Source organism: Hippocampus comes, unplaced genomic scaffold (assembly GCF_001891065.2).
Source record: "Hippocampus comes isolate QL1 unplaced genomic scaffold, H_comes_QL1_v1.1 scaffold330, whole genome shotgun sequence".
Taxonomy (NCBI): Eukaryota; Metazoa; Chordata; class Actinopteri; order Syngnathiformes; family Syngnathidae; genus Hippocampus; species Hippocampus comes.
The window spans coordinates 409,729-435,407 of record NW_017804754.1 but is presented as its reverse complement, the minus strand read 5'-3'; the positions used below and the strand labels follow the sequence as shown (position 1 = coordinate 435,407).

At 44.0% G+C, this 25,679-nt stretch overlaps 3 protein-coding genes across 9 annotated transcripts in view; all 3 read left to right on the top strand.

Annotated features, from left to right (window-relative positions):
• The first annotated feature begins 84 nt into the window (after window positions 1–84).
• LOC109527147 (transforming growth factor beta-1-induced transcript 1 protein) lies at window positions 85–7,159 on the top strand. Of its 4 annotated transcripts, none has more exons than XM_019889004.1 (12): window positions 85–332; window positions 1,778–1,828; window positions 2,172–2,284; window positions 2,690–2,745; window positions 2,840–2,982; window positions 3,135–3,198; window positions 3,284–3,368; window positions 3,761–4,003; window positions 4,151–4,324; window positions 4,475–4,556; window positions 4,937–5,085; window positions 5,573–7,159. In XM_019889004.1, exons 1-12 carry the CDS (start codon window positions 170–172, stop codon window positions 5,837–5,839), a joined length of 1,590 nt encoding a protein of 529 aa, XP_019744563.1. In that variant the 5' UTR covers window positions 85–169; the 3' UTR covers window positions 5,840–7,159. The 4 variants fall into 4 exon arrangements, with proteins under 4 accessions (XP_019744563.1, XP_019744485.1, XP_019744632.1 ...); XM_019888926.1 differs by having other exon boundaries at window positions 86–332; window positions 2,172–2,320; XM_019889073.1 differs by lacking the exon at window positions 1,778–1,828 and having other exon boundaries at window positions 90–332; window positions 2,172–2,320.
• Window positions 7,160–7,682: 523 nt separating this feature from the next.
• Window positions 7,683–13,523, top strand: patl2 (PAT1 homolog 2). 2 transcript variants are annotated; one of them, XM_019878824.1, is made up of 19 exons: window positions 7,683–7,725; window positions 8,366–8,528; window positions 8,854–9,107; window positions 9,189–9,248; window positions 9,317–9,370; window positions 9,438–9,593; window positions 9,889–9,954; window positions 10,033–10,181; window positions 10,301–10,375; window positions 10,458–10,581; window positions 10,652–10,769; window positions 10,864–10,970; window positions 11,043–11,096; window positions 11,174–11,316; window positions 11,856–12,012; window positions 12,090–12,230; window positions 12,357–12,454; window positions 12,532–12,672; window positions 12,973–13,523. In XM_019878824.1, exons 2-19 carry the CDS (start codon window positions 8,450–8,452, stop codon window positions 13,004–13,006), a joined length of 2,010 nt encoding a protein of 669 aa, XP_019734383.1. In that variant the 5' UTR covers window positions 7,683–7,725; window positions 8,366–8,449; the 3' UTR covers window positions 13,007–13,523. The 2 variants fall into 2 exon arrangements, with proteins under 2 accessions (XP_019734383.1, XP_019734310.1); XM_019878751.1 differs by lacking the exon at window positions 7,683–7,725 and adding an exon at window positions 7,732–7,836.
• A 1,025-nt stretch (window positions 13,524–14,548) lies between these two features.
• The window catches only part of cmn (calymmin), a 12,865-nt gene continuing 1,734 nt past the window's right edge, over window positions 14,549–25,679 (top strand). The window contains exons 1-47 of one of the 3 annotated variants that reach the window (XM_019886734.1): window positions 14,549–15,288; window positions 16,256–16,309; window positions 16,406–16,459; window positions 16,537–16,599; window positions 16,683–16,727; window positions 16,803–16,841; window positions 17,085–17,135; window positions 17,209–17,253; window positions 17,333–17,386; window positions 17,458–17,508; window positions 17,651–17,686; window positions 18,001–18,045; window positions 18,123–18,182; window positions 18,249–18,332; window positions 18,410–18,490; window positions 18,722–18,766; window positions 18,880–18,924; window positions 19,000–19,020; window positions 19,140–19,181; window positions 19,257–19,301; window positions 19,376–19,423; window positions 19,506–19,577; window positions 19,640–19,693; window positions 19,985–20,404; window positions 21,559–21,615; window positions 21,723–21,794; window positions 21,973–22,005; window positions 22,124–22,165; window positions 22,242–22,289; window positions 22,362–22,400; window positions 22,470–22,529; window positions 22,683–22,727; window positions 22,869–22,907; window positions 22,997–23,044; window positions 23,255–23,323; window positions 23,440–23,505; window positions 23,595–23,648; window positions 24,062–24,100; window positions 24,172–24,243; window positions 24,317–24,394; window positions 24,494–24,553; window positions 24,631–24,696; window positions 24,772–24,831; window positions 24,955–24,978; window positions 25,083–25,139; window positions 25,266–25,307; window positions 25,381–25,608. In XM_019886734.1, the coding sequence (XP_019742293.1) occupies window positions 15,222–15,288; window positions 16,256–16,309; window positions 16,406–16,459; window positions 16,537–16,599; window positions 16,683–16,727; window positions 16,803–16,841; window positions 17,085–17,135; window positions 17,209–17,253; window positions 17,333–17,386; window positions 17,458–17,508; window positions 17,651–17,686; window positions 18,001–18,045; window positions 18,123–18,182; window positions 18,249–18,332; window positions 18,410–18,490; window positions 18,722–18,766; window positions 18,880–18,924; window positions 19,000–19,020; window positions 19,140–19,181; window positions 19,257–19,301; window positions 19,376–19,423; window positions 19,506–19,577; window positions 19,640–19,693; window positions 19,985–20,404; window positions 21,559–21,615; window positions 21,723–21,794; window positions 21,973–22,005; window positions 22,124–22,165; window positions 22,242–22,289; window positions 22,362–22,400; window positions 22,470–22,529; window positions 22,683–22,727; window positions 22,869–22,907; window positions 22,997–23,044; window positions 23,255–23,323; window positions 23,440–23,505; window positions 23,595–23,648; window positions 24,062–24,100; window positions 24,172–24,243; window positions 24,317–24,394; window positions 24,494–24,553; window positions 24,631–24,696; window positions 24,772–24,831; window positions 24,955–24,978; window positions 25,083–25,139; window positions 25,266–25,307; window positions 25,381–25,608 (3,019 nt within the window). In that variant the 5' untranslated portion in view covers window positions 14,549–15,221. Of the gene's footprint in view, window positions 15,289–16,255; window positions 16,310–16,405; window positions 16,460–16,536; window positions 16,600–16,682; window positions 16,728–16,802; window positions 16,842–17,084; window positions 17,136–17,208; window positions 17,254–17,332; window positions 17,387–17,457; window positions 17,509–17,650; window positions 17,687–18,000; window positions 18,046–18,122; window positions 18,183–18,248; window positions 18,333–18,409; window positions 18,491–18,721; window positions 18,767–18,879; window positions 18,925–18,999; window positions 19,021–19,139; window positions 19,182–19,256; window positions 19,302–19,375; window positions 19,424–19,505; window positions 19,578–19,639; window positions 19,694–19,984; window positions 20,405–21,558; window positions 21,616–21,722; window positions 21,795–21,972; window positions 22,006–22,123; window positions 22,166–22,241; window positions 22,290–22,361; window positions 22,401–22,469; window positions 22,530–22,682; window positions 22,728–22,868; window positions 22,908–22,996; window positions 23,045–23,254; window positions 23,324–23,439; window positions 23,506–23,594; window positions 23,649–24,061; window positions 24,101–24,171; window positions 24,244–24,316; window positions 24,395–24,493; window positions 24,554–24,630; window positions 24,697–24,771; window positions 24,832–24,954; window positions 25,000–25,082; window positions 25,140–25,265; window positions 25,308–25,380; window positions 25,609–25,679 lie in introns of all 3 variants that reach the window. The other 2 variants (XM_019886561.1, XM_019886646.1) reach the window with 2 other exon arrangements.

Genomic DNA, 25,679 nt, shown 5'->3' with positions numbered 1-25,679 from the left:
ACCGCATTCTTTTTTTTTTCCGGCTTCTTCTTCTTCTTCTCCTCCCTCCCTTCAGTTAACGCCTTCCCGACTGCGAGGAGGCATTACACAGGAAGAGGGAAGGAGTAAGTGAAAAAAAAATGACGAGATGCCCTCCTCCTCTTCCTCCTGTGTGGGCGAATAACGGTGCATGAGAAGTTATTGCAGCCAGACAATAGCGCCAGTCCATATTTACACACACACACACACACACACACACACACACATACACACACACACACACACACGCATACACACACACATTCACACGCGCTCGGGAGCCAAGGTGGGGTGTTCCACGATGGAGGATTTGGGTAAGTAGTGAGAGTGTGTTGTTCTTTTAAAGCTGCAGAAGGGGATCTGTATTTTGGGCTGTCCTGCAGGAAATTAGCTGTGCGCTGGCGCTGGTTGCCTGATTTCTCTTCCACCCCCCCAACACACCATGTAAGACAGCGATGTGGTGTGTAGCTTCGGAACGTTGGAGTCCAATGATGGCTTGTGATCGCTCTCATCCAGCCAGTCTTATTTGTCTTGTGGAGCTCTGTGGCGTGGTCACGCTCCTAACGTTTGAAAATGTCATTATGATGGATTGTGAAAGCGCCCAACTGATAAAATCTCATTTTCCAAAAGCCGCAAGACACTTCCTCTTGATCCCGGAAAGCATAATGAGGAGGTGGGCAAGACTATGCCCGCAAATAGCCTAACTTACTTCAACAATAATCCACAAAGCTGTATGAAAATTGAATGAGCACTTTTTATTATTTGTGCTCTATTCTTTCCATTGAGTCTACTTTTCTGAGTGCCACAAGGATGCAGCCGAAGCAAAACTCAGCACATCTGGATTAGATTGGCCAGTCAAGCTGGCTCCGAGTGGCCATGTTTGGTCCACTTTATGTGCTTTCCCCCCCCAAATATGTACTGTTGTAAGTTAATGTGTTGAGAGAGGAAGCTGGTAGCGGCAGCCAAGACAAACAATTTGAATGGGGCTGCTCTAAATATGGGCATAATTCCCTTTGGGAGAATTTTACCTCCTTATATGTGCAGACTGAATGTGTGTACGAGGGAGGGGGCGACGGTGTAGATTATGCACATGATCCTCGCCACACACTCGTACCAGAACTGTGAATCATCCTGGGCAGATGAGCAATGGCGGGAGGAACGACGCTCATATTGGGCAGCTCACAGTTTTTGTTTGTTTGTTTTTTTTACAGTTAAAAAGCAATAATAGGGCTCAAACAGTCATAAATTCCAGAGTTTTCAACCTAAAACTAAAACCCGGAGTAGGAATTCTGAATTCTTTCTGTGAAACAACGATTGATTGTTGCACGTTTCAAAGCGCCTTGTTGTCAGCCGTGAGTGCATGCACAAAGAGAAAGAGAGAAGAACGAGAAAGGTGACGCCGCCGCTGATGTAACACTTGAAAAAGTGGAGAACGGCATTATTGAGGATGGCTTCAAAATGCTCAAGAACTAATGCAGACCAGTGAGCTTGTAATAAATCACTAGCACGCAGCAAAGCGCATGATGTCATGCAGCTAAAAGTGCGTGTGCCTGTGTGTGTGTGTGTGTGTGTGTGTGTGTGTGTGTGTGTAAAGAGGGGGGTGTATAATGGAAATATAAAATCCACTGCCAAACAGCTCTTCCTCCTCTGCATCCTTTCCATGCTGGCATGTCTGGATAGCTGAAAAGATTTGTGAAGCCTTCGAAGGGCCTCCGTGGTGTTTGGTATGAAGTTGTGAAGCTGTCTCCTTTCTCCTCAGGAGTGCCTGAGCCACTTAACTACCCTCTCAGTCCTCGTATTGTTGTCTTTGGTACGTAACTGTCTGACCACATGCTTCTTCTCCTGCCTGTCTGGGGCATGTTGCATGTTATCTCTCTCTTTCCGGCACGGTGCCACATGTACTTCCGGGTCGCAAGAGCTCCGACGCCGCCAGTCGGAAACAAAACCTGACATGTCAGTTGACCAAGGCAGACTGTTTTTGAAAAGAGAATCAAAACAAACGTTGACAAAGTTCAGTTGAGTAGCAACGGATCGCATTCTGCCACCCGGAAGTACCCTGGTGACTCAGCATTGACAAGCATTCTGAAAAGGTCTGAAGCCACTCCATCCATTTCTCCGACCCTTCCAGTTTATAGTCCGTCTCTCCCGCACAGACGCCCTCCTGGCTGATTTGGAGAGCACCGGCTCCCCTCTCGCTCGTTGCCCGGTCCTCCTTACGTCAGATCCGCCGATGCACGCTGACCCGGCTGTGCAGAACCCAACCGAGGTTCGCCCACCGCCACCAGCCTACACTCCACAGCAGGTACTGAATGAAACCCACCAGGGGTTCGGCCAGAAAAATGTTCGAGGTGAGCAGCGAGCGGCATTCTGGACCAACTGGAGACACTTCATGGAGGAGTGGCTGACTCCAGAGTAAAATGCGTTCCAGTAATTCAGCCGAGATGTGACAAAGGCGTGAATCGCTGTTTCAAACTGCCCTTGAACACCTCGAAGCGTGACGTAATATGATGTAGCATCGCACAACACAGCATAACTCGATGTAAAGTGACATAACAAAAAAACAAAACCTCCACTGAGGTAACCTAACAACGCGACTTATCACCCGTGTACTATCTGTACATTTTTACGGCTCTGGGAATCCCATTCACTTGATAATGTCCTGTTGTCTCAGACAGTTTCTGCAGCCATGAAGTCCTCCCAAAATTCCAAGCCAGACAAACTGTACAGGTAACCCACTTTTTTTTTTCTCTCCCCGTCACGTGTTTGTCACTCGTGGTGCAACCCACTCATCCGCTCTCTTCTTATGACATCTGTCTCACAGTACAGTGTGTAAATCCCGCTCTCCCCGCTCAGCTGATCCTCCTCCTCCTCCGACCTTCTCCTCCTCCTCGCTGCTAGGAGGAGGTCTGAGTGAACTGGACCATCTGCTACAGGAGCTGAACGCCACCCAGTTCAATATCACAGGTCAGCGCGGAGGTGTTTGTTTGTGTTGACGCTCTGAAAAGCTGTTTTTAATCTGCTATCCTCGAGATCCATCTTCAGGTCCACGGACGAGTGCACTCATCCTTTTGTGAGACAATCCACCCGGTTCTTATCACATGTCGTGCATTTTCCAGACGAGATCCTGGCCCAATTTCCCACTTCTAAAGATGACAAGATAAAGGACTCCGCTGTCTCCAAGTAACAACAAATCCGTTAGAATTGCTCGGTTCAACTCAGAGCAACAAACCCTCCATTTGAAATGCAATTGTGTATTTTCTGGCAGCTCTGTAAAGCCCTCAGCAACATCCGCCACGCTGGAGTTGGACAAACTGATGGCGTCTCTCTCCGACTTCCGTGTCCAAAGCACAGTAAGTAGTAACGTGAAAAAAAAAAAAAAGATGAATAACAAGATAAGAAAATAAGTCATGCCCCAACCATGTTGCGATTGCTGTAACGGCTGCTCGCTTAATGCTAACCTTCTGTATGAAGCCGGAGAAGGGCAAATGGACTTTAGCCTTTGTCGTTTATGCTGAGCGACTGTGTTGTTGCTCGAGACAGCTACAGCTTGTTTGAGTCACAAAGACCTTTCGTTGACCTCACGATACATTCATTGTCACGTCACATTGCTTCTGGTCAGAATCGAGTCAATCGATGGTACCTGCTGATAGCACGTCGTCTCTTGACCTTTGATACCTAAGCACAGCAAACGTCATCCCCTTTAGGGCTTTAAAATAAAATTAATTGGTTTTGCTTGCTTCAGCCGGCTGTGCCCGTTAGTCCAGTGATCACGACAACGACACCAACAACCACAGCAGGAACACCACAGCAGCAGCAGCAGCAGCAGCAGCAGCAGCAGCAGCAGCTAATGGTCCCTCCACAAGTTACATCGGGCGGCTCGTTGGACAGCATGCTGGGGCTCCTCCAATCCGACTTGAGCCGACAAGGGGTTCAAACTTCTTCCAAAGGAAACTGTTCGGCCTGTCAGAAGCCGGTCGTGGGACAGGTGAGCATTCGCCAGCGACCAGGCAGTAGAACTGAAGTCTTGTGGCTTCACGGTGAAACGACTTCACTGACCAAAAAGAGTCCCGTGGACTCCATGCAGCTTTTTGCGGAACAACATTTACTGTGTGACCGTTCCCCCGTCGCGCAGGTGGTGACGGCCCTGGGCAAGGTGTGGCACCCCGAGCACTTTGTGTGCACGGAATGCGAGACGGAGTTGGGCAGCCGCAACTTCTTTGAGAAGGATGGGCGGCCGTACTGCGAGTCCGACTACTTCACGCTCTTCTCGCCTCACTGCGCGCACTGCAACAAGCCCATACTAAATGTGAGCCCTCTCTTTGCCTATTGTGGATCAGCTTTCCGCTCGTTAGGAGCTTGACAGACCTTTACAAGTCACTCGCTTTCTGCCATCCGGAAGTAGCCTGGCGCCGGTGATTTCAAAACACGATGAACATGTGTTTTCTCGTTCACTCAGAAAATGGTGACTGCCCTGGACAAGAACTGGCACCCTGAGTGCTTCTGCTGCGTCAAGTGCGGCAGCACGTTTGGTGACGAAGGTAAACACCAGTAGAAGTATAGCTTTTGGCGTAAAAACAGACACGACGAAAAGCGGGAGTAGTGATTCAACTTATTTAATGTCAGAAAGTACAAACTCTGAAGCGTACAAATGTTTTTCCTTTATTTTATCATTTCTAAAAACGAGTAAACATAGCTGGTAGCTTAAAAAAAGAAGATGTTCTTCATATGAAGGAAAAGACGCTAGAATTGAAGACATTTACCAGTAATAGAATCTCCCAAAGGAGTTGGTCGATTCAAATAATTTTTAAAAAAGCATATTTTGCTCTCATTTGAGATGTTTGGATTTAAATTTTTGCTGTGAGCGCCAGCGATCATCACTTGCGTCCCCATCCAAGTGCGGCGACGTCCTTGTTCTCAGGCTTCCACGACCGCGAGGGCCAGCAGTACTGCCAGCAGTGCTTCCTGACTTTGTTCGCCTCCCGCTGTCAAGGCTGCAGCCAGCCCATCCTGGAAAACTACATCTCGGCCCTCAACTCTCTGTGGCACCCGCAGTGCTTCGTCTGCAGGGTGAGTGTGCCATGTGCAGCGGATGTGTACGGATTGCACACTGTTCGGGATTTCGGGTGGGAATCCGCAAAGCTTTTCGGGAGTATTTCTGTAGATGTCAGTGAATGAAGCTACCTTTTATTGGTTGCTTTGTGGATTTATATTTCGGTGACTTTTAGGGTGTATTCCAGGAGATTGAAGAATATTTTTGGTCACTTTTAAGAAGGCGAGCGAATAATTTTTGATGAATCAGGAGGAGTGCTGAGTGAGAGACCAGAATGCATCAGAAAAATACCTTTAAGAAGGCGAGCGAATAATTTTTGATGAATCAGATGATGAATACCTTTCTTTTTTATTAATAGCTGAACTTTGGCAATTGAAAAAAAAACCCCTCATGATTCTCATGTGACTTTGGTGCTGCTATAAATGCCTGCCACTGTTTTTCAAAAAATGCTTCCGAAAAAAAGGAAAAAAAAATTCTCGCCCCCACGCCTCCCACCCCTTGCAGGAGTGTTACAGCCCCTTTGTCAACGGCAGCTTCTTCGAGCATGAGGGCAAGCCGCTCTGCGAGGCCCACTACCATCAGTCGCGGGGCAGCGTGTGCCAGGCGTGCCAGCAGCCCATCCTGGGCCGCTGCGTCACCGCCATGGGGGCCAAGTTCCACCCCCATCACCTGGTGTGCCACTTCTGCCTCAAGCCGCTGAGCAAAGGCTGCTTCAAGGAGCAGGAGAACAAGCCCTACTGCCACCTGTGCTTTGTCAAGCTCTTCGGCTAAGGATGCGGACCACTTGCTCCTCGTGCCCCTCTCTCTCTCTCTCTCTCTTGTCGTTGTTTTGACATTTTATACTGTGGCAATGAAGGTGGAGCTGGCCTCGTTCGTAGTTTGGAGCGTACAGTGAAACCCTGCAAAAATCCCTGAGTAATAGATAATAGATGCCACAAGATGGTAGCGGAGCACTTTTTTTTTTTCCCTCTTCGAAAAGGTTATGGTCACACTAAGTGAAGGGAGCAGCTTCATTTCAATATATTTCATGAGCTGAGTTTGGTACCAAAACAATACAGTATTTTGATATTTGACATGGATTCAGCCTGAGCACAAAAATTGCAAATGCGGGAGTTTTTCAGCTCCACATGGAAGCAAGAGGGCACCAAAGCACGACATGAAGCTCCTCAATCACTTCAATACAGTTCCTTAAGACAATGCTTTGGCCTGAGCACAAAAGCAGCAAAATATGCTACTCCAAATCTGTGAATACGTTGAGGGACATTGTACTGAAATAAAAAGAACCCCAAATAATTATCTGTTCAAAAACAAAATGCACTACACTTAGGCCTGGTGGTGTGAAATAAAACTTAAAGAAGTACACTATTAGAATAAGACCAGGAGTGGGCAAAGAATGGCATCAAGCATTTACATTACAAAGAGTCCTGTAATATTTATTACTTTTATTTAGCCCTTGAAATCGATTCCATAAAATGAACGTATTCCTTGTTTAATTTATCTAAAAAAAAAAAAGTTCATTGATTTAGCGTTGTAAACAGTACAACGAGACACAAATGTTTAGTTTTTTTATAGTTCATTTGACAATGATAAAGATTATAAACAATACAATTTAAAAATGAGAAGAAGTTATTTCATTAACGCTATATGTTTTCCATACAATATTGTATCTGTTTATGAATGACGTGGCCCATCTGCCCGTTTCAAAAACGCAACGTGACACACAACTTGAGCACAAGTTTGCCCACCCCTGAACTAAACATCCTTAAAAATGAGGTCAAATATTTTTGTAATATGCTTTTATTGTTTACAAAATGTGCAAATTCAATGTTTTTTTTTATTTTTTTTACCAAAGATATACAAAGTAAATATGGAAGGATTCTCTTCTCTTTCCGAGAAGGAATTTTTGCTTTGAGTTTAAAGACCCAATAAATTCTGCAGACGTTTTTATGTTGCCCTCTACGTCCAGTATATGTTGAGTAGGACCATTTAACCTGTCACACGTTAGATATTACATCACATTATTCTTTCACAAATCTTGTATGCACTTTGCCAAAAACTCTTACTAAGAATAAAAAAAACACATTTCATTATGTTTCATTTGCGTTTTCATTTTTGTGCTGCTTTATGTTTTAGAAGGATAAGTATCTCAAAAGGATGCAGTACAAGTTTACCACTGGGAACTAGAATCACAGCAATGAACATTTTTACTGTACTTTTCCAATGTAATACAATTATTAATCTCTGACTGTGCCCCCCAAAAATATGTTATAACATTTGTCGAGGCGAATTAAAACAACTGTATACAATTTTTCGTGACGATCAATGGGGTGGGAGAAAAGTAGGAACTTGACATTGGTATCGGTGTACCTAATAAATCGTCCGTTCAAATGGTGGGGTGGGAGAAAAGTAGGAACTTGACATTGGTATGTATCGGTGTACCTAATAAATCGTCCGTTCAAATGAGCCTGGGAAACGGATCCATGTCACGCTAATTCAGACCACCAGATGTCGCTCTTCGCCTACTGAAACAAAATCGAAGAAGTACATGTGCGTCTGTTACCAACGTGCGTGATGACGTGTCGCGTTCCCTCAGGTGAGTTTAATTAAACATAAATTACCAACGTGCGTGATGACGTGTCGCGTTCCCTCAAGCGCAGGTGAGTTTAATTATACATAAATCAGATTAAGTGAGTTGCTAACAGGAGGGAAACTTGGATAACCTTTATCGAGACTAAAAATCCATCATGGATGATCCAGAGCGATCGAAAGTAAGTGAAGAACATTTAAGGCTGTTTTTTATCAGGTTTGGATAACGAAGACGTTCTCTCGTTTTTTGGTTTGATTAGTTTCGCCATGTTCGCTGTCGTTCAATGCTGTGTCGCGCCATGAATTTGGTTGCTGGGCCTTCAATGTAGGCTTATACGACCCATTTATAAGAGGCCCAAAAGTGTAAATTAATTAATTGTACACACAGGAAATGGCTCATTGTTAAACAAAATGCTGAATGCTACAAATGTGTTTTCAGAATCGAAGTTGAGTTGGCCTTAACAAATTTTGCCCCGATCAGCCAATCAGAGGATGGGAGAATTCTGGCATCATGGCTGGCCCTGCGAAGAAGAATTTGAAATCTGATTGGACAAAACGTCCCATTGCTAATAGTGCCACTTTGGAATTGGCGCTAAACAGTCACATTAAAATTGACATTGCAATGTAGTACAAAGCAATTTTCAGTTTGCAAAGGCTGCACTTAGAATGTCTTCAGAAACCATTACCCGGTGCTTGTATTTTGTCATCCAGGTGGCCGAAGAGGTTGAAGAGTCGCTGCAGCCTCAGTGGCCTGAGAATGGAGAAGATTGGAGTGAAGAGGAGGCCGAGACTAGCATGGAATGTGGCCTCTTGCAGGTCATGGCGGAGGAGGATGAAGAGATCAACATCCATAATGATGAGACTTTCGGCATGGGTGTGTGTGTGTGTGTGTGTGTGTGTGTGTGTGTGTGTGTGTTTTTACCCTCTCAATGCAACAATAAATCAAAACATATTGGGTCGCGTTCCGAAATCATGTTGGCTTCAATATGGCCCTTCAGCAAAGAGGTTTGCCCACATCCAAAATAACACATTTATGAAAAAGAAAAAAAAAGTTTATTTTAAGAATGGAGGTTGTGCACATAACCTCACTGGAGGTGGAAATTTAAGTTCCATTTCGCTCTCGGCTTTAACATTTTGGAACGGAAAATTGGCATAGTTTAACAAATTGTCTTGATTGTGTTCTGTTTTGTTCATGACAGACGAAGACACACAGGTGACCCCAAACGGGCCCAACAGCACTCTCCTTGAGTTTGGGGACCTGCCGCCTCGACCCCCCACGCCGCCGCCTAACCTCAGACCTCCGCCGCCTCACAGCTTGCTCTCTCCTTCTGTACGGGTGCCCCATTACATGCAGCGAAGCAGAGGGCAAGGGCTGAGGAGGGGGCTGGGCAGGGCTCATATCTTCGAAGACCCTGCTGTGATGAGAATAGTGGAGTGCCGGCCGAGCCTTAAGGTGATGTTTGCATTGGCCTTTTGACTTTTTGTCAGCTCACCTGCTTTTTTTTTTTTTTTTTTTTTTTTTTTAAAACTCCAGAGCCTGGATAGCGCTATCGTGGACTGTGGAAATGTCATGGTCCGTCATCCCTCTGAGGACGTAAGTGGGTTTTTCTTCATGACTTTGTGTTGCAAATGATTTTTAGAGGCTTTCTTTTGTTCCTGCAGTGGATGGAACCATCATACAGAAAGACCAGAAGAGTGTCAGGATCGATACTTCAGGTGGAGATAAGTGAAGTCTGGGCATGTCAAGACTTGCAGTCTTACATTATGCGGTTCTGTGTCTTAGGACAGCGCTATAGTGTGTGTTATTGAGGGCCACCGAGGCCAACACCTGACCTCCAACTTCCTGGATCCTGCCGCCTCCTCCTTCAGGGGCAGGAGGGGAGGGGAACTGTGGGGGCCCTATTCAAGGCGGCAGTTTGGCCTGAGAGGCCCCTCGCAGGTGGAGATTTCCTTTTTATCTCTACCCCTAAATGCCTTGATAATTTTAGAAACCATATGTAAAAAAAAAAAAAAAAAAAATACAATTTGAAGAGTAGGTAGAATCTGAATGTTTCCGAACCTTTTGATATAGATACTGTACATGCAACTGTTCTATTCGTCACAATACGTTGCTGGAATAGAGAGTTGAACAAAGATGCATTATTTGTCATAAATTTTCAGATCTAGCAATTGGATAACTGAATGATCAATTACTGCTTGAAACAACTGTCAGCTTTTTTTTAATTTCGGTGTAGGTGCCCATGATGTCGGGTCCCCCTTTCTCCCGTCAGCTACTAACCCAGAGGCAGTGTTACGATCAGGTATACACTCTCATGCATTCAGGGAATGCAAATTGTTTGCCCCCCCGTGGATGAATTCTGTTTTATTTTGCTGACCAGACGGGAAGATTTGGGTACCCCGCAAACCGGCTGTGCCCTTCCACCCCGCAGCCACTCGCTCCCAAAATGATGCAGCTTCGTTTTGGCCCCAACTCGCCAAGGCCGTCCCCCTTCTACAGTCCCTCATCTAATCCAGTACAACATTTCAGGTTTGTGACTGGGAAAATGTGCATTCGACATGGTAAAATTCCCATTTTAGGAGTTGATGCATGAGCAAATTGAATCTATAATTTGTTTTTAAGATGAAGTCCTTTACGGGTGTTTGCAGGTACCCTGGCCCAGTCACCCAGCTCCACCCGCAACATAAACGCGCACTTAACCAAAAACAACGCACATTCCAGAGGTGCAGAGTCGTCCCTGTTGAATCTGACAGAATAAAATGTCGGCTGTACTTTTTATTGGACGTAATTACACACCTTCTGTAGAAAACTGGACGGGTGGGATCCTTACTGTAATCTGATGACAGCCAAGGAGAAGGAATGGATCACCCGGCTTCAGATGATCCAGCTGCAGAGTGAGAATCCGTACCTTGAGGATTACTACTATCAGGTATGAAAATGCCAAATTGAGCCAGGGCTTTACTATCCGGGTTTATATTTGCTTCCGTGTGGTGTTTTAGGAGTACTACAGACGAGTGGAAGCCAAGGTGGCAGAGGAGGAGCTGGGCATCAGGAGCAAGCGGGAGCCCCCCAAACTCACCACTCCTTACATCACAAAAACGGACGCCTACACACCAGGTTATGCTCGCCGTCTTCCCAAGGCCACCGTTTCAAAGTGCCTTCTGATGAACCAAATAAAGTTCAGATGTTCGTCGTGGTTTTGCCCTTGCAGTGGTGCACATTGAAGGCTCCCTGGGTCAAGTGGCGGTGTCCACTTGTTATTCTCCTCGGCGCGCCATCGGGGCTGTTCACGCGGTTCAAGCTCAGGGTCCACTCGAGGTAATAAAGATTTTTGCCACCATATTGTTCATGTTTTTAATATGTTTCCCTCGCTGACTGCTTCAATTGCAGGAGCAAAAGGACACAACGCGGCAACGGTTAGAACTTCTGAGCGAAATTGAAAAGGTGCGGCGGACATCTGTCTTTTTCATCTTTTCTCCTCCCCTTCCGCCGTCAGGTTCACTTCTCTTCTTTCTCCGCAGCTGTTTGTCGTTCTGTTAGAGGTGGAAGAGTCAGATCGGACCAAAAGCCCCCTCTTGTCCGAGCCCGAGGAGAGGAGGTTGATGGAAAAAACCCAGAGGAAAGTGGAGCACATCTACTGCAGGATGCAGCACCATGATGTCCTGTGAGTAACTGAAATGACCAGGTTGTCCTCAGACTTGAGACGACAACATGGGCGGTGCACACTTGGAAAGTATTTGCAACACTTTACACACACATTTGAGGTTAGCGGCTTTTTCCAAAAATGGAATCAATTCATTTTTCAAATGCAAACACAAATGAATTCTTTGGATTCCGTAGAAAGTAGCCACAGCACTTCAGCTTCAACACCCCCCACTTTTTTAAATGCCTTCTTCAAAATAGAAAAACTTCTTAAAATAACCATCAATATATATCCCCCCACCACCATACAAAGTATTTGCTGTGAGTGAATCTGAGGTGCACAGAAAGCATTCACTGGATTTTGCTTTTTCCGCATTTTGCTTCGTTTTTATTCCAAAACTGAGTAAATTTCCTCTCAAAATTATACACACATTTCATGAGGTTCAGTGGGCCCATACCTCATATGTATCTACACATATTTTACTTTTATTTATTTATTTATTTATTTTTTTAATCGGTTTTATTGGCTAAATTCATCTGTGGGTGTTTTTATTGTAAAAGGAATTCGGAAGGCGAATTTCTTCCTTTCCTGGTGGTCTCAAAGGGCAAAAAGCTTCTTGCCCGCCTCTTGCCATTCTTGAAGCATGATTCGGCCATAAAGATCCTGAGGATCGTCGCCTCCAACCTTCCAACGCTGATGAGCAGAGACACCGAAGAGGTAAGCTCGGTTTGCGGCGTGTTCTCATTGTTCTGACATTTCTGAGTTGATAGTGGCTTGCGTTTTTTTGTGTTTAGAACCTCCCAGTCCTCTATCCTCCTCTCCGAAATCTGATCGGAGGCCTGAACTTCAGTGAGCTGATTGGGATCCTCAGAGTTCTGACCTCGTCGGAGAACCTCTCCACGAATGAATGCCTCTCACTGGTGTGCCAGAACAAGGTCTTTGTCTGCTTGTATGAATGCTGGCAGTTGAGAATTAGGCTTTCTGTTCACAATGCTTCAAAATGATTTTTGTTCACAGTTGAGTGCTTTTTTTTTTTTTCTCTCCCTCAACCCTTCTTTCAGTTTGGGATCTCGCTGCTTTATGCTCTACTGTCCCACGGGGAAAAATTGTTGTCCTCCGGTGTTCCTCTGGAGCCCAGCATCGGTGACTTTGAGACATGGTACCGCTTCCAGCTTGTTGCTCCTTGAAAGGAGTTCAGGTCAGACGCATCTTCCTTTTTTGTTGCTGTTGTTTCAGGACGGACACAATATTCCAGGTGGCGGGGCAGCTTTCCCAGTGTTCACTGGTGGAGCCGCTCCTCCTGCCCTCCAATCTGCTGACGCTCTTCTGCCGCTACTTGGACAAGCGCACGGTGCACCAGCTAAAAAGCAACTTGGAGTAAGTCCTCTTTCATATCAAACAAGTTTCAATCAGGCCTTCCTCAAACCAGCCTAATGCTGCATATGATCTATCGAAAGGAACTCTGATTTAGAGTTGCATACATGTCATGTTGCAATGTTATTTTGATACATTTCAAGTGTTTAGTAGAACTGTCGAACCCCCTTGCATCTGTTGATTAGCACGTATATGCACATTGACACATCTGTTGGTTTGTCTCAATATAATCTATTGCTGATTCACACACCGGGGGAAAAAAAAAAAAATAACCCGAGCTAAACCCCCAAATGTTTTATTTAGGTCTGCGACAGGAGGCCTGGCGCTTCCGTCCTGAGCACGACTGCGCATGTCCATGTTATACCGAGCAAAGGCCGAACTTGCACTTAGAAGCTTGTTGTGGGTTAACAACAAGCTTCAATGTAATGTATCTATTTTGATTCTTATTTCTTCCCCCTCCTACATCACTCGTTTGTGCACACCCAGAAACTGTTTTTTTTTGGGGGGGGTTTTTTGGTCACTCTTTTGTCTCAAGCGGTTTAGCTTATGGTTATACTGTAGTCAGAAATACAAGTTTGCTGTTTGTCCCTATTTGTATATTTCAATCAAATTTTGTTGGATCAGAAGTTCAGTATTGTGTAGTAATATTTGATTGTACAGTCAAACCTATGTTTATAGCAATCACTCAGCTATAATGTGGCCCATGCACATTACAGCCATGCAGATTTTTTTTTTTTTTGTTTAAAAAAAAAAAAGTGTTGTGTATCGTGTATTTGATGTGACCTTTTATTTGGCTTGGTTTTGGGAACAAGGATTATTTAAATCTCACGCTTGTACAGCACTAGCAATATAAATAAAAAAAAAAACATTGTTAAAAATGATTAACAGCTTGAAGGTTTTATTTATTTTTGGCGGGGGAAGCTGCAAATGGACAGTCCAGATTTTACTGTGCTTGTTTATAAATGTGTTTACTTTCAAACAAACAAGTTAGCGTCCTTTGCTGTGACGCCCATGTGCGACATTCCTCAAAAGGGAGCAGAACATGAGAACTTTTATCGGACAAACAAGGACCACTAGACCAAAAAGTATTGTAGATTGTTAAAGAGAAGCAGTAAAACATGCAGCTAAATTTCCCAACTTATTGTGACATAATGGCCAAATTCTTTGGAAATGTGTTTCCTCAGATGGTTTTACAGTTTGAGGCTGGAATCCACTTTTTTTTCCCTCATTCGATAACCTGCATAAAAAAAAAGTAGGCTGATTTTTGAATGACTGGTCAACATGCCAAAATGACAGCTGTAACCATGTGAAGTCTTTTTTTCTTTTTTTTCTTTTTGACAACTTGTGATTTTGTAATTGAAGTGCTGACAGTTTGTGCAGAAGCCAACTATGTGAGAGGTCTGGGCGGACCAGGAGGTGAGACGTTAACCTTTCGTTGACCTCATAAGATGAGGATTTGGGCTTCGAGTGAGGAATCTAAGTTAAAGGTGAGATCTCTTCCTCTTTTTAGTTGCCCTTTCATTTTGCTTGCTTTAAAACGTGCAAGTGGGGCACCCAACTCAAGTGATGTGCGTGACACCATGGAAACTCAAAGCTCTCCCTCATGGTTTCCATGGAGCCCCATCTGTTCGGGGCTATGTATGGTTCATGGAATGCATTGAATATATCTTTTTACTTTTAAAATTTGATAGCGATGTTCAGTTTAAATTTGCAACATTACGTTTACTTTTGCCCCAACAAAAAGTTAAATCTGTTCAGATGCATGTACGGTACAATTTGACATTAATTAGGACATTTTAATGAACAAATTGCAGGAGCGCTTGCAACACTTGACATCTTCTAAGTTCCGGTAAATTTAGATACATGTTCCTCAAGGGTCTTTGAAGTAACATACGGTGTGCCTTTTAGGTCCTTTTTATTGTTTAATTTACAAAGTATATGTGCTTTCTCTTGGCGGCCTCGTTAAATTTCCCCAGCTACGTTGACGCCATGCAGTTGTACATCTGTCTCTCCTGATGAAGCCTGTCTGATGGATGGGAGAGAATTCTCTCCAACTTAACCAGGATAAGACTGAAGTTGTAATCATCTGTCCTGAGTTCCAGAGAGAGACTTGACTCAAAATACAAACACTGTCTCTACATCCAGATTAAGTAACCCTGTTATTGAGAGTCGGCATCCATCACCCTTCGAAGAAAACACCCGCCTGAACTATTTCAAAGATGCTTTTTATCATCTCGACAAACATGAAGGATGCCACGCAGAGGTCATCGGTCACTGTCCAAACACTCTCTCTTTGCTTTAACTTTCTCTTCAGTGTAAATGTACTTGAAGTGCCTAATTGGTCACTTTGCATGTATGTGCTTACAACGCCCGTGTGGATTCTGGGGGTGATGTGTGGGGGGCTGGAGGAGGAGCACTTGAGGCCAGAGTGTATATGAGACCCTCACATCAAGCTTTGTTGCACACTCCTCATCTTCAGCCCATTCTCCTCTTTTGGGGTGAAAATAAAAAAATCAAAGTACCTTCAGGCCTTTTCCCCCTCCAGGTCCAGCATGGGTGGATGCTTGGTGTTTCAGAGTGTGCTGATCCTGTGGCTGGTGCGGAGTGCGCATACTGGGGGTGAGTACATGAAACGCACTTGAAATCTTGAAATCACAGGACCTAATTTTCCTTTCAATGTGAGGCGCTATGTTATCAAATTGATAATAAATTCAAGCTCAGTCGAAGAATATGTCAATTTAACAACACATAAATAGCCAGCGTTATTGCTGTTATCTTTGATTGATAAATCCTTTTAACACTTTTTGTGGGGGGTGGGGGGCGGTAGGAGCGGGACAAATGATCAAAATTTACACTTCGCAACGTGAAAGTGGAGACCTATTTATCTTTGTGTTGAATGTCAATAAAACACTTGCTTTTATTTTGCAAGGCAATTTTTTTTTTGTTGCCCTAGGTTTCATGATTTCAAAGTGCAATAAAACAAAATTTACCGAGAGCAAATAATTCAGTAGGCCAGGTCAACACAATCTGCTGTGATAACTGCTGATGCAAATTTTCTTTGAACATCCTTGTAATTCGATTTTATTTTTAAATCGACTGATACAATGGTCCTCTGCCAGCGTGCTTGTTGCGGCCTTGTACCATGAATGATGTAACTTGCTCCGAGTTGAGATAAATTTCTTTTTCAAAGACTTGGGTTTGTCTGTTAAATTTCAAACCGTGGTGTTAACCGGAAATCTTAGCAACCGTAGCCGCGTTGTCCTTCAGTCATAGGTTCCGTTGTCTGCGCGGCCGTGCGGAATCAAAGGCAAGTCGAGCTTTGGTGGCAGCAGCCGTCTAAATTTAACATCCCGCTGTGAGCAGAGAGGTTTTACTGCCCGTGCACAGTCGCTGCTTTGACGTCCAATAAAATGGAATTAGCCCGCTGTGGTTCTTGGTTGCGCACCTGTTGATTTTTATTCCAATAAAACTGTTTCATACAAATCATGATGGTCATTTTAAAGTCTTGGCGAACATTTTCCATCAAAGATAAATGGAGACGTGATAGCTTAATTGAATTGTTGATTAAAAATATACTTTCTTGAAGGTTATGGTGCAGGATTGTCTGCACTACCCAATGGCCATGAAACACACTTCAACGGTGAGTCTGTCGGCGTGTATTATACCCCCCCTCCCAAAAAAAAAAGATGCATCTGTACACTGCACGTTCGCAGCAAATAATGGCCTTCTCTTGTAGGAAGAAGAGTGCACAATGGTGGAGGCGCTGCAAGAACGCTGAGGCCTACGAAAGGTTTATCGTCAATATCGCAAACCAGTTCAGCTGACGTCCTTGGCGCGGGTGCATGACGATCATTTTGTTTTTCTAAGGTGTAGGTTCACCAATGGGCGCCCAGAATGGATATGCTGGATACCGTAACAGTAAAGGAGCCGGTCAGTGAACGGTAAAAGTGACATGACGTCAAGCAGAGATGAGATGAAGCTCACCTTAGTTTGGCATTTTGCTCCAATTTAAGGCTATGGCGGAGCTGCTGGGATGGCCGCTGACGTGGGAACCAAAGGTTTCTTTCTTCTTTTTACTTGATTTTATTTTGGGTCTGCTTTGAATAATCGACACATTCCGACTTCTTTTTCAGGCTACATTGCAGGGAGATTTCAAGGAATGTGGCCACAAGGTAGTAATATAATGAGCATGCGTTGTAAAAACTTTGACCAATTCACAAGTGAATGGCGCCAATTTTGAGAGTGTAAGAAACTCACAAGTTACCATTCCACTGGTCCATATTTCTTAATATTTCCCAAATATAGAAATGCATTTTACTGAAACACTCAGGTGATAGTTGGTGACATATAGCAGTTTCATCCAATTGCAGTGGGACATTAAAAAAAAAAAAAAAAAAAAAATGTCATTGTTGCAGGCTATGGTCGCCATTCTGGGCCCACCAGCAAACATCCAATGAAAGGCAATGGTATGATTCCCTTCAAAATTCCCACCCTAGGTGCTCTCCTACAATGTTTTGATGTCAAAAATTCTCATTGCAGGCTACAGAGCTCATGTCGGCGCATTTGCTGGACGAGGAAATAAAGGCAATGGTCATTTTAGACGATGAGAGAGAGATTTTGGCGGCCGCCTTCTGTCATTCATGAAAACTCTTGATGTCTCAAGGTTATGGAGGTCCTGCTGCTGGTCCCCAAACTGGAATCAAAGGCCAGATGAAGGGTGCGTAATGGGATTTGAGCAATTAATGCCATGTGTTTGGAGTAAATAAATCATGTTTAAGGTTCTCTTAGGTTATGGTCGTGCAACTGGAGCTCTTGCTGGAAATGGAGTCGAGCCAAATGGTGAGTGACCACTGAGAGTGTCATGGCCTGAGACTGTATGATGTATTATTAGTTGATGTGGTTGCCACAGGGAAATCAAATTCCCTCCCTGCTCACTGTACAGTACTGCGTTTTGAGAAAAAAATTATTGTACTCCTTGTAGGTCATGCGTACAGCGGACTTGCCAATCAAGGTTATGGTAAGCAAAGGTTGCTGTGTGGACTGGACTGGTCGAGTGGAAAATATTGGCAAAATACTCCCTTCATGTCCCGGAAGTTGAGCAAATCTTATGAGATGTCAGTTTTTTTATTTGGCATCAACATAACTCTCTTAAATCAACCAACAAATTGTTCATAGAATGATTTATGATCCCAGTAAAACATCGATCTTTGACAAGTCTTAAGTTTTATTGGGGGTCATAAATTATTCAACAAACGATAACATCAAAGGTTAACTGACTAAAGCGGTCCTCCCTGACCTCCATGCTACACATTACTGCTATTACTCTATTAGGATATGGAGCAAAAGCTGGTCTACCAAATGGAGCTGGAAACAATGGTAACGTTTGGCCAACCAAACCTCATTTTAAGGCCGGCGTATATGGCATCTTTTGCATTACATATTATCCTTCACAGGCCTGGGGAGTGCTGGACGTAAACCCGTAAAAGGATACGGCCAGCCATACTATGGAGCAGGTGATGACACACCTCCACTGTTTTCTTTTGAGGTCAGCATTTTACTTGTAATTGATTGTCAATAAGGTGCTGGTCTGGGGGTGCCGCAGCTTGCCAGGAACCAGGGCAAGGGTGCGCCATATAATGGTTATGGTACACAACCAATGGGTGGTGAGTCAAAGTCGGTCCTCAGAGACCTCCCCTGCCAGATACTGATATGAAGACTATACATTTGTGTGTATTCTTAGGCTACACCGGTGGTCATGGTAGTGCTGGAATGAGCCTGGGACCTCGATATGGAAGTGGAGGAATCAAAGGACCCAAATCAGGTTGGCGAATCTTTACTGTTGAGACAAAAAGGTGGTGAAGTTGCAGCATGCACTCACTTGCTAGCAGTAATTCCGGGGTGTAACAGATTAATGCCACTGCCATTCATTTCAATCAGAGAAGTTGATTTGGGTCAATAGCGTACCTGTGCATCATTATTGCACTAACTTTTTTTTTTAAATCAAAACATTTCGTCTGCATGATGGATTTTTGTTTTGTGGTTGATTCTGAAGGTTATGGATACCCCAATAGTGGCACAAACTATCCTGTAAAACCAGGTAGATTTGGTGATTATACTCTCTTCTTCCCACACTCCAAATGTGTGCGTGTTTGCTTCAAGAATGACTGTAGTCATCAGTCTGTCATCTTACTTGCACCCCTCCTCCCCCAGAATATGGCAATATTCCACATGGGAATGGTGGTGTGAAGACCAACGGTGAGTCTCAGATTGTCCCTTCAAAATGCATGCTTAATGCAAGTATAGTTATGAGTAAATTTAATTGTTTTTCAGGATACGGAGTGAACAGAGGAGGTACTGCCATCTCCAAAAACATGTTATGAAAGTGTGTACCACTAAGTATAATTCTCCATGTAGATCCCCCATTTTCTGTTTTTTGTTTTTTTTTTTTTTGGTTTTTTTTTCAAATCAAGGTTATGCGGCTGGACTTGTGCCGAGTGGAGCCAAACCTAATGGTAGTGAATCACACTTAGCTTATCTGTGATACCGGCCGTTCAGGAATGGTGCATTCATGCTTGTTTGCTTTTCAGGATATGGAAACGCAGGCACAAAAGGATATGGAACCAAACCCAATGGTGACATCCTATGAATGTGAACAGGAAAGCGCTGGTCTTTGCAACATCTCATTTGTTGTTACGCTTTCCTTCAGGCCCTGGAAATGGTGCAGCACTCGGAGGAGCGGGAAATAAACTCAATGGTGTGTTTGTAGAAATCAAGAACACGTTGCACATTTAGTCCACAATCTTGGTATTATGATAAATGTAAACCACTTAACGCAGGATATGGAGGAGGAGGACCTGGCTCGCCACCTCAGGCCTCTAAAGGCGTTGGACCTACGTCACCTCTGCAGGGTAGGAGTTCTCTCTGTGTTGTGAAATCCAGACCGGGATGAATTTGTGTATCTAATTCACAGGCTTTGGTGGTGCTGTTGCCCTACCAAATCATGCAGCTAAAGCACCAAACTCTGGTAAGCACAGTCTGCATATGGATTATAAAGTCATATTGCATGTCTCCGGTACATTTCATCAACATCAAATCCAGGTCATGTTTGAAGGACAATTTTGCAACACGAGTTATGCAAGAGAGCGGCAGAGCACTTAAAAGGGAGGACCATAACGCGACAACCCCATGCATCGAACATGTACATAATCTTGAACCAACGTTTCATAAACAAAATGACACATTAGCACAAACTGCTGTGACGTCGACACCCTGATTTTTACAGTAAATATGAACATGATTTCCGCTTGCGTCTCAGGTTTTGGCCACACGCCGTATGGAAAAGGTCCAAAAATGCCAGGTGCCCCTAACGGCAAAGGGCTTAAAGGTGGTGTTCTGTCACCTCGACAACCAAGCTCTACACTCCAAGAGGGCGCCTCACCTCAGCGACCAATCATCGAAGGTGGCACGCTACCGGCACCTGAGCCCACCAGCGGGCGGCTCGTTCTGGTCACCAAAGACCAATACCAGAAACTGCCCTTGCCTGTACCCCAAGGGAAAAACTTCATGCAGCCGCAGGCTACGCCGGCATATGTACCCAAAGAGCCCAAGCTTGGTCCTGAATCCTCTCCTGGGTCGGCACTCATGAGACCACTGGACAAAAGTCTGACGCCCCGCTCTTATGAAGCAGGGCCGCACAATAACCCTGCAGGTGGTAGACCTGTCGCCCCTCCCCAAGGCAAGTACCAAGAAACTCCTCTCTCGAATAAATGACGGGAAGCCCCACTTTATATGCCGGTATATATATTTTTTAACTCACTGAAGTTAACGTAGCTTGCCTGTCTTGGCGGGTTTTCGAGTGAAATCATGTAGCTTGAGTCAGCCTCTCATAAGTTTTAGCAAAGTCTGAAAATTGGCCACTCGAGTCAAGACGTGACTAGAGTGTGCTTGGGGCCCTTCAAAGGTGCGATATCGGCGGATGGCAAAGTATGAGGACATAAGCCTGTGAGCAAGAGTCCTGTAGAATTGCTTAATTGAAATGTCTTCCCTTTTGAAATTGTTTACCCATTGCCACTAAACTTGATCCATAGAGCACTTACAAAAAAAAGCAGCAACTCTTGTAGTGTCTTCTCTCTGTTCTGTGTACCTAAATTTTAACATTTCCGTTAAAATTATTGGCGGATTTAATTTGGATTTCAGTCAACAGATACAGAACCATTGAAATGACAACTGAAGAAAAATCTGTTTTCGCAATGGTCAATATTGAATGCATTGGCGCTGCCTTTGTCCAGTCTCACGGCCAGCAGAACATTGATGACATGTCTGACCTCTAGGTTATGTTTTTGGCGCCGATCCGCCCACGCAAAAAAGCCCAGAGGCCGATGATGTATTTGGGGTGGGCGTCACCGGTGAGGGTTATTCAAAGGACATCCTCCATCCTGAGCAAAGGCCAGCTGCTCAAGTCACCCTTGAGGAGGGAGCCCAAAATCTGGAGACGGAGGAAGCAACTGAGAGGCAGATGGTCAAAGGTGTCAAACTTTCACCGGTTACTTACGTAACCCTGAATTAGATGCATTTGCCTCTCGTGCATGTGTGAATGTCAAAACACTTTTTTTTTTTTTTAATCAAGTTGAATGGGGAAAATCGACAGGATTTGAAAGTTTGGGAGTTTGTCAAGCGCTTGCTGGCGTTCATGTGCCAATATACACTAAACTGTAACCTGTAGAACATGAGATTCAGTTTACATGATGCCTGACATGCTACTTGGAGTTTGCTGCATGGTCTGCAATTTAATATACTCCGCCCCAAGCCATTCATTTGCATCCATGATGTTTTGCAAACAATATGACTAAACATAAGCACACTAACTTTCTAATCTGTCCTGAATTTTAGAGAATGGAGCAGGGGCTTCAATATCCAAGGGACACAGACCTCAAGCAGGCAAACCTGGTAAAATTCTAGTTTGCATGTTAAATTCACCATGATCCCCGTAGCTTGTGGACATCAAATGTGCATTTGTTGGCTAATGTAATTTTTTTTTTTTTTTTTTTTTTAAGATAAATGCACTTTTCTTGTAGACTGTGGCCCAGGGAGTCCAAATGGACAGTGGATGAAAATACCTAGACCAGGTAAAAACAATGCAAATTAAGACGTCCAGTAGGATTAACCTACTGATGTGATCACTTGCCATTTGCAGGTGAAAATGCTTTTTAACATTTTTGCCATATGAAGTGTTTTAAGTATCATGAAAATGGGTCTGATTTGAATTTAACGTATGTATATTTATTTATATACATTGTATGATAGGAGCTGGCGTGTCGGCGGGCAGCAACACCAAAGGTACTTGTGTACTAATGACTGGGTTCTTTCATTTGGGCTCACGGAACAAATGAAACTTGCAAGCCTGGGCTCTATCCACCCCCAGCCCCCTCTCTCCTTACTGTACTCTATTTATCAGGTTACGGAGCAGCTGGTCCAAACAGATTGGGCGCCAATTCCGGTAAATCTAATTTTTACGTCTGTCTAGACTCTTAAATTGACAATACATTTTCAACTGCACATCTATGTTTTGAAAGGTTCTGGACCTGCAGGCTATGCTGGACCTAATACTGGATATGGAGTCGGTAAGATCAACTTAGCAAAAACCGATAATGACAAATGTGCCAACTCATTCATACTTCTGTGCGCGTGCTTAGGCCTCGGATATCCAAACGCAGGCAAACCACAACAGTCAAGTGAGTACGCTATTCCCTTAGGTTAGAAGCATTTCACCAAGGGTTAACGTTTTCATTGCACTTCCTCAGTTTACAGGCCAGGAGCCAACCTTGGAGGAGCTGCCTATGTCAAGGGAAGCGCTTACCCAGGTCAACATTTTTAATAAGATTTTTGAACCAAGTCGTCAAATCTTAGAGACGAACAGAATACTGTGTGTGTATTTTTACATTTATATTCATAAACATTAAATCTATATTCATCTTAAATGCATGAGTGTTTCTCTCACCCCCCCATTCCCCAAGGCTATCCAAATGGCGATGTTGCTGGTGTCCAGCCAAACTATGCGAGTATGTAACATCAAATAATTCATTGCTTTGGAAGGATTAATACTGTTTCTCTCTACCAGCTGAGATATGCTCCAACTCACCTGTGAACATGACGTGTTATTAAACAAATGTATGGATGTTATTTATTTAAACTTTTTCCAGATCTTGGCCACGGTGTTCCGACAATTGGTGCAAAATCAGGTGGGTGAATTTGGATCCTAATCAGATGTCACTTTGGAGAATTTCATTTAAAAAAAATGTAAAAATTTTTTTTAATGCTCAACTTGCAGGTGGTGCTGTGCAGGTGCCTTACAATGGCGCTCCAGCCGGAGTTGATGGTAAGATGATGTCGAATAAAGAGCAGAATTTAATTAAGGTGAAGTTTGAGACTGACCACTCAAGTTGACTCTTTTACCTTCCATCTTAGTAGAATAAGATTTATTGTTCTGCCTGTCACTGACATAGATGAACATTTTTTTTTTATCTATTCATTTTTAGGGTGTTCCATCTGTCTCCTGTGATAATCACTGAAATGTTGATTTCTGCAGATGCAAATCAGCCTGAGCCACAGCCAGCCGGCCTCGGTCCAAATGGAAAACAACCCCCGGTGTACGCTGGTATGTTGAATCTTTTTAGGTCTTTTGGGGTTTTTTTTTTCTTGTTTTGGTGTAGTTTAGTCAAGACGAAAAACAAACATTTTAACAGCAACATCATTTCCCCCCACCTGCGCCAGGAATGGAGGGTTTACCTTACGGGGGTCAGCTGGGCATGGGTCCTGAGAAAGCAAATGCCAAGTATGGTGAGGTTTTTTCTTCTTGGTCATTCCAAATCTGTTTTTTGCCTTTTAAGAACATATTGGTTTGTCAATCATTTCTTCTGTTGCTCCAGGCATTGGCGGCTTGCAGTTTGGTGGCGGCCTTCAGCCAGCCAATAATGGTGGAGGTAATTATGAAATTTGAAATGTCACATCCACAGCTCAGGAGGCACTGTCTTCTCAATGGCTTTAGTTTGTGACGTGTCAGTTGGAAAGACTTTACATCATTTGAATTGATTCAAAAACAGATGTGGTGGAAATTCATAGTTGAGATGGTTATTGAGGGTCTGGCTAACACAGCTCCGTCGCTCTGATAAATGGCACGGATCTTCTTAACCTTGCTAAATACACAATTGTGCTGGATTGTTGTTGGGGTTTTTTTTCCCCCATTTTAAGTAGTTTGATGAGCCATCTGTTGGTGCAGCTCCCAATACTTTGGTTCAAGTTTTGGCCATGTCTAATCACAATGCAGTGAATAATTGAAAGGCAGAATTTGTTTCCAAGTCACTATATGTACTCTTCTACATTGATGTAACCTTAGATACGGCCGAGATGGGTGGTGTTGCACCTGGACAATATGGTAAGCACAGATGTACGTAAATACTTTAGGAATGGCTCACCTGGGCCTATAACTGTGTCCTCTCTGGTCAGGGTATGGCGGCATCACCGATATTGGCCACCTTCTACGTCTCGGCAGTAATGGACCCCTTGCTGGCAAATATGGTGAGTCCAGTTTTGGCACAGACATAAAGAAAAAAAAATTTTTTAATTGTCCTGATGGCTGTTCCCTGTGCAGGTTATGGAAGAATGCCCCACGAAGTGCAACCTGTTGGGTTTGTCCCTCAGATGAGGTCTCCTGGTGCCACACAATATGGTGAAAACGCTTATCATCCAATCCAGGAAACTACCCAATAAACGGGACAATTCTTCTTTTTGAGCTGCTTGTTGCTAATTTGTATGTATTCCTCCTCAGGTCATGGGGCTTTACCTTATCACTCAGGTCTTCTTGGATATGGACCAAATATGAACTATGGTGAGAGCCTTCAAATAAGACTTTTTTTTGAGGGGGAGGAATTTTTAATTTGAACAAGTTTTTATATGATTGCCAAGGTGGTGTTGACGGTTCCTATGGGTCACAAGGCCTCGGAGGTGAAGGGAAGCCTGCCGGGAAACATGGTTTGTTTTTGTTTTATCATTTGGTACATGACTTTTTAAGGCCATTTGTCGATTATTCAATTTGAATCTTTTTAGTGGATAATCTGCCACTTCACCAGAGCCAGCCTCTGGAAGCTCCTTCTGACAGCCGATCAGGTAGAGCAGAAAATTCTCTCTCTCTGTTGCGCAGTAGCTGGAATTTAAGAGAAACTTTGTTGATCTTGGTGTGCAACTTAAAGGGAAAGTGTAAATGACAGGATTTCTTTTGATCTTCAACAGGTTCACCTTATGAACCCCAGCCAGGTACAGCTGAGAACACCAACGGCACGTCCTTCATTCAGGAAACGGTTTTCGATTTTTGTAAGGACTTCATTTTGTGGTGATTTTTGGTCTTCATTTCCTCTCAGCGGGAGGCGATCCAAATCTGTCACGAGCGGGCGATGGCATCGCGAATAATAAATATGGTAAGTGGGAATTGGTCGCATGCGTACAAGTTTCACCCCCCCAAAGTTACAGTGGCAATAAGCAAGTCTTTACTTAGGCTCTCTGGAACCTGCAACTTTTTTTTTTTTTTTTTTTTTAACTTTCAGAAAATGTGGGTTACATAAGTGGAAGCAAACTGCAGCCAGAAGGTAACGTATGTTTCCAAGTTTGTGTACCTAATGTTAAAAGATGATAGAAAAATCCTTATTTCCCCTTCCCTAGTCATTTCACTCCCTGCGGCACCCACTCCCTCGCCGCCTGACTCAGTCTTCACACCAGCGCAAACAGACGACCTCTCCTCAGACCTCACGGGCACTGGTAACCTCGCCTTCAATTCGGAGGCGGACAGGCAGGCCACCGCCCAAGGGTCAGAACAGCCCGACGACCCAGCGCCGATGCCGCGGCAGCTTAACATCCAGCAGCACCTCAAACTGCAATTTCACCCTCAAGGCAAGAGACACAAATTCAACTGGTTAAAAAAAAAAAAAAAAAAAAAAAAAAAATAATTTTTAACACTTGCC

What these genes read in the sequence shown, in the direction of transcription:
- LOC109527147 (XM_019888926.1), top strand. Translation starts at nt 170, where the DNA reads ATGAGAAGTTATTGCAGCCAGACAATAGCGCCAGTCCATATTTACACA. An exon ending in ACTTCCGTGTCCAAAGCACA is followed by an intron (nt 3,369 to 3,760) that starts GTAAGTAGTAAC and finishes TGCTTGCTTCAG; the next exon opens with CCGGCTGTGCCCGTTAGTCC. An exon ending in CGCAGTGCTTCGTCTGCAGG is followed by an intron (nt 5,086 to 5,572) that starts GTGAGTGTGCCA and finishes CACCCCTTGCAG; the next exon opens with GAGTGTTACAGCCCCTTTGT.
- patl2 (XM_019878751.1), top strand. Translation starts at nt 7,813, where the DNA reads ATGGATGATCCAGAGCGATCGAAA. An exon ending in GCCTGAGAGGCCCCTCGCAG is followed by an intron (nt 9,594 to 9,888) that starts GTGGAGATTTCC and finishes ATTTCGGTGTAG; the next exon opens with GTGCCCATGATGTCGGGTCC. An exon ending in TTCTGAGCGAAATTGAAAAG is followed by an intron (nt 11,097 to 11,173) that starts GTGCGGCGGACA and finishes CTTTCTCCGCAG; the next exon opens with CTGTTTGTCGTTCTGTTAGA.